The 9,552-nt window shown below is 40.9% G+C and overlaps 1 protein-coding gene across 1 annotated transcript in view; it reads right to left on the reverse strand.

Moving 5' to 3' along the window:
- LOC107291016 (F-box-like/WD repeat-containing protein TBL1X) overlaps positions 1–2,207 on the reverse strand; it is a 118,949-nt gene extending 116,742 nt beyond the window's left edge. The window contains exons 1-2 of the mRNA XM_015819965.1: positions 2,181–2,207; positions 1,211–1,318 (exon numbers count right to left, since the gene is read on the reverse strand). Of these exons, the coding sequence (XP_015675451.1) occupies positions 1,211–1,268 (58 nt within the window). The 5' untranslated portion in view covers positions 1,269–1,318; positions 2,181–2,207. The remainder of the gene's footprint in view (positions 1–1,210; positions 1,319–2,180) is intronic.
- Between the last annotated feature and the right edge of the window lie 7,345 nt (positions 2,208–9,552).

Raw genomic sequence — 9,552 nt, forward strand, 5'->3', positions numbered from 1 at the left:
AAAGAGAGAGAGGGGAGAGGAAAGGGAAAGGAAAGAGAGAGAGAGAGAAAGAGGAAAGAGGGGGAGAGGAAAGAGGCATAAAATAATTCATTTGCATTTAATTGTAATGGTTCAAAGAATGTTCGGAAAAATGTTCGGCCCTCCAGCACGTTCACTTCATCCAATCTGGCCCTCTTTGAAAAAAGTTTGGACACCCCTGTTATACAGAGTTCACCCTATGGTTTATGACTTATCTTATGTATCAAGGTTTTACTGCATTATGATGATGATACAGTAGCTTGGTTCTAATATGCAATAGTGTCAAATACATTGTTCTAATATGTGCACAAGTTTAGGCAATTTAGAACTATAGAAATTTACTACACGGTATTTGTGCTGGTGCTTTCAAAAAAAGCTCAGGAATGGAAGAAATAGAAATCACCAATGATAGTTTCAAATGAGATTGATAGAATATATGATTCTTTTATTACTCCAATACAATTGGCTTTTAAATTATTTCCAATGCCAGTTCAACATAATTGCTTTTAAATCTTCGAGCAGTATAAAATCATAAGTGTGTTCCAAAATATTATTTCGTCTCCAGTTTTTTGGAATGATGCTGCTTTTCATTTAATCATCAATCAAAATATATGGAAAACATTTATTATCTTACAAATATTTGTTAAAGCCTATATAGAACAATATTGTTTCATCAATTCAATAAAGTTATTCAGTAGTGTAGAGTTATTTTAGTTTCTCAACCTTGGCTACTTTAAGCTGTCTGGACTTCAACTCCCAGAATTCCCCAGCCAATATGTTTAGCTGGGAATTCTGGAAGTTGAAGTCCAGATAGCTTAAAGTTGCCAAAGTTGAGAAAGATGCAATAGAGCCTTTCCATCCATAGAACCTTCTGATGTTATGATTCAGAATGATATTATATTATTTTACTGTGTAAAAATTTTACTGTGTTTTTATGATTTTGTTACATTTCGTTATGAGGTTCCTATAAATCCTATTAGCAGTTTTGTAAATTTCTTTATGCCAATTGGAAGTATAGTGTCTGTATCTTATCAAAGTAGGAAAAAACCAGTTAAGCTATACTGGGGAGAAATAATACTGTCAAACAAATCAATTAACATAATATTTATTTTAATCTATTTAAGTGATTTTGTTACCTCCAATAACTTTGTGTTTGATAAATACATTATATTGTTAAAAGAACAGTAATTACCTGACTCCTGGAGGTAACGATAAACCAAGAAATTCACTTCATCGCTGGTTATGCTCATCTTAGCCCCACCTCAATACAATGAGGCTTGCAAGAAGTGTGATCGACGCTCTGTTCAAAGAGGAATAATCAGAAATATATCTTTTGATTGCAATTATTTAATTTTAACTTTAATTTAGAATTTTAAATTTTTTAAAGGTTGCATTTAATTGAAATAAACATGAATTCAAGTAATTATTTAATTGATTGAAAGGTTTAATTGTTGGGTAAAATATGTGTAGCAATAGTAAGTTGACCATTTTGAATGAGAGTTTCATCATTCATTTTGAAACTATTCACAAATTTACACGGTTGTCTCTGTAAAATGAAACCACATACCAGAAAAGAACCAAATATTGCAAGATAACAGTTTAAAAGGATCCATCTAGAACAATATGGTTGGTGATTCTGCAGCTTATAATTTTTTAAAAAAAATTACATTACAAATAAAATATAATTTTTAACTATGACTATGAATCAAAAGTATATGAAATGGCCTTTAAAATGCAATATATAGTCCAATTGTTCCAATGTCTATGTTGCACTTTCACCATTCTCATCACCAAGTTACACCACAATGTTAGATAACAGAATGGATTTTTTACAAATTCTCTACATATATGTGCATATATGTTTCTCTGTTTTGCACTTAGGAAAACATTTATTCATTCAAACTGTTCAGCAATTCCTTCTGCTTAAAGTAACACCTGCTACTTTAAGCTATACTAATCTACAGGTTTCCTTGACGCTAAAGGTCAGACATTAGTCTAGCAGATGTCTGTGCATTATTTATGTGAACTTTTCTTTGGAACTATTTGGTGCTTTTATTTCAGTGTTTTCATATAATCTATCATCCATACAAATTCATTTCCCCCTGCAGTTTTACAATCATGGTAAATTAGTACTCTTCTTCCTAGGTATTAATTATACTTACAGCAGTAATTTGTACTTTGCACAATAGAGAGAGTAATTTGCTTTTATTTCCTTCTATTGTATTTCCAAACAGAAAAATATTTCTGTTATTTTCAGTAAAAGTTTCTTTGGAAAGAACTTGAATTACTTTATAATTAAAAATGATTAAAAAGTCCATGTAGAATATCCAATTGTAGAGAAATCTATAATATAGAAAGACATAAATGCATTCAGTGGCAAGACTGCTAAAAATTGGTACATTATCTCTTTTAAGTGTTCTTAAAGCTTAGTCCACAACCATAGGTTTGTTTGTTCTGAATAAACTCTATCAGAATAATATAAGAAAATGACATTTTTAGTTCTGACAGGAGATATATCAATGATACTAGGACTAATAATTATGTTACAATATCAATATCACACAACTATAGGTAATCCCTGAGTTAAGAACATTCCCTTAGCGAACTTTTGAAATTATGTGATAAGCGCCCCCTAGTGTTTATGAACAAATCCCAAAATTATGAATGTTGCAGCACCACAGCAGTCGTTCACCCTTACGAATGACCGCAGAGGCACTGCAACATTCACTCTGGCTATTCCCTCCCCCCGCCAGGTCTCCATAGGCACTAGGCCTGGCACTTCACCTCACAAAGATCTAGAGAGCCTTCAGTTTCTTGGCCTGTTTCGGTGCTTCAGGTCTTCAGTGCATTCGCAGAGAATGGAGGCCTAAAGTACCACAAGATCATGTGATATCAGTAGCACGAGATCTTATGCTATTGATCTCACGTGATTTCACGGTCTTAAGTACTATTCTCTGCACATGGAGGCCTGGACAAGATCTGTGGCAAAAGGCTTTGCAAATGAAGGGAAGGCCTAAAACATTGAAACTTTCTCTCCGTTTGCAGAGCCTTTTGCTATCTTTACAAAAGGCCTATGCTCCCGAGAACGGAGCCCCAGATTAGAATAGAATACAGCTGGAAGGGACCTTGGAGGTCTTTTAGTCCAGTCCCCTGCTCAAGCAGGAGAACCTATACAACCTCAGACAGGTGAATGTCTAGTCTCTTCTTAAAAAACTCCAGTGATGGAGTGCCAGTGATGCACACGTCGCCCCCGGCCTCCGTTTTTGCTAGCAGAGGCCTTCGGGCAAGGCCTATGCCACTGAGAATGGAGCCATGGATTCACGTGCACATGGAGCCCTGGCCTCCATTTTTGCTGGTAGAGGCCTTCAGGAAAGGCCTATTCCACTGAGAATGGAACCTCGGAGTGATGTATGCATCACCCCGGCCTCTGTTTTCATCGGCAGAAGCCTTCAGGAAAGGCCTCTGCCGGCAAAAACAGAGGCCGTGGATGATGCGCGCCTCAACCTAGGGCTCCATTCTCAGTGGCAGAGGCCTCGAGGAGGCCTTTGTTGCCAAGAACGGAGGCCCGGAACAATGCATACTCCCTCTGGGGGCTCCATTTTCATCAGCAGAGGCCTCGAGGCCTTTGCTGCCGAGAACAGAGGACTGGAGCGACCGCACACTCCCTCCAGGGGCTCCGTTTTCGCCAGCAGAGGCCTCAAGCCCTAATGGGGCTCTTTGAAGCAGCGCCCCATAGGCGTATAAACACTTTTCGGTCAGAAAGCTTCTGGAGGCCATCTCATGTGACTTCAGGCACCCATCCGCTTTTGCAGAGAGTGGGTGCCTGACTTCCCCGCGAGATCAAGGCATCCAGAAGCTTCCAGTCTCTGCATGAAAAGTGTTTGCATACTAACGGGAGGCTTGAAGCAATGTGATTTCACTGTCCCACATCTCCCTTCAGCACGTAAACGCTTTTCTGCACTGAGCCTGGAAGCCTTTGGAGGAAACTCACTGATGTTGCCTACCGTTCCAGAAGTCAGAGAAGCCGAGCAGGGCGTGCTCGTCCTGCTCTCCCTGGGAGCAGACAAAGAAACAGAGAGGTTGTAGAGGAGACAGATCTTCACAAGGTAAGTGATCCGACCTGGCAGGATGGGGGGGGGCAATTATGGGGACCCAGGGGAAGGAGAATGAGGTATCTCAGTGGGTCAGGGGAGGCCTTTGGTGGTCTGAAGCAGGTGGTCTGGTCCATCACTAGGCCCCCATGGTCTTCCCCACCCTGAGATACCTCATGTGGACTTAACGAGCTGGGCATTTGATTAGCGCATGCATGGGCGGAAGCAGGGAGTGATCGCCTTCAAGGTATGATATTCACTCCTACGGGTCCTCGAGTTACAAATGGAATGGGCAGGCTCCATTACGTTTGTAACTCGAGGACTACCTGTATATCACAGCAAAACAGACATTTAATTGGAAAGAACTTACAATGAACCATTTGTACATCTAATAAACAATACCAATTAACATATCAATTATATCTTCATATTTATTATCTCCATGTCCAAAATACCCATTTACTGGCACAATTGAATCTTATGCTTTATTTATAAATTAGACATCTGTTGCTTATCTTTTAAATTATTTTTAGATTTGTTTTCTAAAAACCTATTTATTGGTTTTGAAGAACGTCACATAAAAGAACACTTTGATTTTATAAAACTTGTTTTAAAGTTTAGTATACAGTTTTTAAAAAACTCCCTTTTTATAACCCTGTAAGCCAGGGGTCTCCAACCCCTGGTCCATGGACAGGCTGTGGCATGCCAACAACTGGTCTGCACAAACAAGCAAAGCTCTATCCGTGGGATGTAGGCAGCACACAAAACCACGCCCTCTCCGGTCCGTGGAAAAACCTTTCTCCATGGAATCGGTCCCTGGTACCCAAAAGGTTGGGGACCTCTGCTGTAAGCCCTTTAATTCAGTATGGTTGACAAAATGAGGATGATTGAGAATGAAGGCAGCTTCAAGAGTTGTTTGAGAGTTTTCATCAGCCTAGGAAATTTGAACTGATATGATTATGGAATTTTCAGATATTTTATGTCATTTCAGGCAATACAGATTATCCATACTTCCTGTAAAGCAGTGGTTCTCAACCTGTGGGTCGGGACCCCATTTGGGGTCGATCGACCATTTCATGGGGGTCGCCAAGCAAGGCTGTCCGCCATTTTTTTTGTCCGCCATTTTTTCCCCCTTTTCCGGCGGGTGCCTTACTTCCCTTGGGCTGGGCCAGCTGGTGATCGGCCTGCTCCGTCTCTGCCGCTTGCCAGCTACGCCTCGGCCGGCGCAGGGGGCAGAACCACGCATGCGCGGCGCTCCCGGGCAGGGAAAGTCCTCGACTTACGACCGGTTGGGTAGTCCTCGACTTACGACTGGTTTAGTCCTCGACTTACGACTGGTTTAGTCCTTGACTTACGACCGGTTGGGGTCGCGGCATTAAAAAGGTTGAGAACCACTGCTGTAAAGTTTTAAAACAACTATCTTTCTTCATCCCTCCTTTTTTGGCATTCTGATAAAAATGATCTTCTTAAATAGAAAGAGATCACTGATAGGTATTGGAAACTTATTGGGGGCATCAAAGAGTGTCAATGCAACATTGATGTAATCATTGTAAAACAGTAGACAGAGCAGTAAAGATAATGCAGAGAAATTCTATGGTGATGGTTCAGAAAAGAAGTCAGAGAAAGAAAACTCTCAAAGAAAAAAACAAAGATGTTTTAGCAATCCTGAAAATGTTGAAATATTTTACAGTACATTGAAAGGTACCTGTGTCTAAAATATTTTTTCAAGCCCTAGTGTATATATTTGTGCCTATTTGTGCCTCACTCTCCCATACATTGATACTGAATATTGTTCCAAAGATAGGCCAATGTCAATCTTAGCAATTTTTTCTGTTACCTTCAGTTGTATTGGTTGGCATCAGTAGCAATAGTAGTGTAATAGTAGAAAACAGCACGAGCAGCAGAAAAAGTATTGGCATTTCAAGTCACTGTTTTACAAGTAAACAAACTGAGCACCAAGTACTGTGCAAAGACATTGCTGTAGTCGACAACACTCCTGAGTGTGGCTGAAACCAGATTAAAATGCAGTTGAATAACAATTAAGAAAATAAAATTAAAATACAACAAAACATAAGGTATATTTTAAAGCTAAATAATAATAAATTTAGTGATCAGTAACTGAAATTCCAGGTTTGTGACTCTCCTACACATTCACTTGATGCAGTAAAATTGTTTGGTGCTGCCCCAGCACAGGCTAAGCAGGATGACTTTATGTCAGGAACTCTCCCTCAGTGTGAGCTACAACAGTGCCAAGCAACCTTCCTCCTGCAATTAAACACAGGAAGCAAGCTTGGGGTTTTCCTGGACAATACTCTAGCCAGCCAGCCTTGCACTGGTTAACTGACTGGCTTTAAACACCAAAGCTTCCAATGCACAAAGGAGCCCTTCCCCCACAAAACAGGTCCCTTCAAAAAGGCTGAATTTTCCTCCCTCCAAAAGAAGTTGCATTCATTTCTCCCTCCAAGAATTTCAAATAAGTTAAATTTCAGGCTGCAGAAGGTCCATGATCAATGTTAACTTTCTAAAAAATTCAGGTTTAGAATAATAATTCAAGCTTACATAAGTTCAGAATATAATGCATGGAAGGAAGGAAGGAAGGAAGGAAGGAAGGAGAAAAAAATGAAATGGGCAATCTAAATGGTCTTTTTATAATGCTTCCTTTTTCATTTTATTTTAATTATTTTTCATCACATAAAATTCCCCTGCAAAAAAAAAAAAAAGAAATAAAAAATCCTACTTCTGAGATGTAAGAACTTTGGTTAATCTTTCTGAAATATGAAATACCTTGATATTAATATATATTAGCCTATGCCAGTGGTTCTCAACCGTTTTAATGCCGCGACCCCAACCGGTCATAAGTCGAGGACTAAACCAGTCGTAAGTCGAGGACTAAACCGGTCGTACGTCGAGGACTAAACCGGTCGTAAGTTGAGGACTAAACTGGTCGTAAGTTGAGGACTACCCAACCGGTCATAAGTCGAGGACTTTCCCTGCCCGGGAGCGCCGCGCATGCGTGGTTCCGCCCCCTGCGCCGGCCGAGGCGTAGCTGGCAAGCGGCAGAGACGGAGCAGGCCGACCACCAGCTGGCCCAGCCCAAGGGAGGTAAGGCACCCGCCGGAAAAGGGGGAAAAAAATGGCGGACAAAAAAATGGCGGACAGCCTTGCTTGGCGACCCCCGTGAAATGGTCGATCGACCCCAAATGGGGTCCCGACCCACAGGTTGAGAACCACTGGCCTATGCAATCAAGGTGTAGAAAAACAGCACCCCCTGATAAAGAAATATTTTGGGGAATATTAAAAAGTCAAAATATTATATTTCCCCAAAGGATCTTAAAGGTAGAAAAGCAGGCCCAGTTTTCTTAATAGCCCCAGGCAGAGGCCAGGTCTGTAGAAATGCAAATTTGATAATTCTATTCAGAAAGGTTGGGGCCAGGAAGCTTGGAGCTGATGAGATTAGAAAGACAAAGACCCCTAAAATCTACATACCCTACCCAAACTCTAAAGACATGACCTTTAGGACATAATAGGATTAACCCACCAATACCAAAAAGGACACATTCAAAAGCTCAGGTCAAAGTTCATGCCACAGGAACAGGAAACAACTCCAAACATAAACGTCCAAGAAGGTATAAAAACCCAGCAACATGAGGTCAGTTTTCCCAGAGTCACATTTCTGTCTGGCTCTGCTCTTCAATAAACTACAACCTTCTTTCTAAAGCAGTCTACATTTTGCCTATTCCCAGCATGGACTAGACCCTAATGAAGATTTTTCTTTCTACAATTTGGCACCCAGGATGGGACTTCAATCTAACCTCACCAATGGACTGGGACTGGTAAGCCCCATCTTGCTGGCAGCACACCCCTTATGTCTGTGGATGGGTTTCCCAGACCATGCCCATTTGGAGCGAGGGTAGTAAAGGGAATTTGGAGTTTGAGCTCAAGAGCTGCTTTGGAAAGAAGTTGAGTACCTCTAAATTTTAACTTTAAAAACCCAGGAGGCGAAAAGAATGTGTATGTGTGTGTGTGTGTGTGTGTATACAAGTGTAGGTGGAATCTCTCTCTGCCACAGCTGGATCCTGCCCCCGTGTGCAACAGATCCGCAAAAAGGATCTGTTCACGTGATAGTGATATTATAACATAATAATTATAATGTCTAAAATAAGCATATTATTCCAACAATTACACTCTTACATTTCCCGAATATATTCTATTTCTTATTCTATACAAAATGATTATCATACCTAAAATAAACATATTATTCCCAAAAAATACATTCTTACTCTATTTCACATATATGTTCTATTTCTTAGCCTAATAGCTCATTTAAAACCTTTTTTCATATTACAATTCCAAACTATAATCTAGCCAATAATTTTCATCTCGATTATAGGTCTAAATCCTAAACATTGAATCAGTCCATATCTCTGAGAAGCCTTTTTAACCCATTAAATACAATTTAGCACCATTCCCATAAATAGCCTTCCCATCGACTGGAGGTTACCCTGATGATGCTGGCAGCTGCCCGCGAAAGCTTGGTATTTTTAAAATTTTATTAAAACTTTTTATAGTTTTTAAAACTTCCTGGTAGTCTTACATTTTTGGTACTTGCTAACATGAATTTACCCAGGAATCACCTTTTTATTTTTAGAATACTCAATTATATTTGGTGCACCCTGTCGGCCCAAATATGGGTGTATTCAGGTCTTTTCCCGTGTAAGATTGAGAGTATCTTGGCGACGTTTCGACGAGGTCCCACTCGTCATCTTCAGGCTGGGGTCTTCGGCTTCGTGCCTGTGCGAGCAAAGTGTGATCGGAGCTGCCGTCTCTCTATAAATACTGGTGGGGGGGTGTGGAGTGCTGGCTTAGTTGCTGTAGGTGGATTAGTTGGCTGTGTGGGAGCCATTGTTTGCGGATTGTTTAGCTGTTTCGTAACATCCTGAGTAGTTGAGGTGCTGGCTGTGTGCCCATTAGTCTTTTGTGTTATAACGACCTGGGTAATGGGTTGTGTGATTACACCCTGAGATCTAGTGTAGTGATATCCTGAGATTTGTGTTGCAACATCCTGGGTGGTTGGCTGTGTTGTAACATCCTGAGCTTTAGCGTTGTAACCTCCTGAGTTCTGTGATGTGATGTCCAGAGCAGAAGGCTGTGATGTAGCATACCGGGCTTTGGTTTGGCTCCGAGTTTGCAGTCTAGCTCTGTGTTCATGGCGTGTGTCCATTTGCTTTGTGTGGGGGTCGGAGGGAGGTGCAGCAGCTGGTGATGTCATTGTGGTTTGGCTTCTGGATGGTGGTTGCATTTCGTCTGAGGGATGGCTTTGGGCTTGGGTTTGGGTCTGGTGAGGGTGAATGGTGGTGGCATACTGTGTTCTGGGTCCGGTGTCAGTTTTCGTGGCTAAGACATGTTTGTTGATTAGGGCTAGTTTCCAGATGTCTGGTAGGCG

The sequence above is a fragment of the Protobothrops mucrosquamatus genome, unplaced genomic scaffold, assembly GCF_001527695.2.
Source record: "Protobothrops mucrosquamatus isolate PMUCROS unplaced genomic scaffold, P.Mucros_1.0 scaffold1034, whole genome shotgun sequence".
NCBI lineage: Eukaryota > Metazoa > Chordata > Lepidosauria > Squamata > Viperidae > Protobothrops > Protobothrops mucrosquamatus.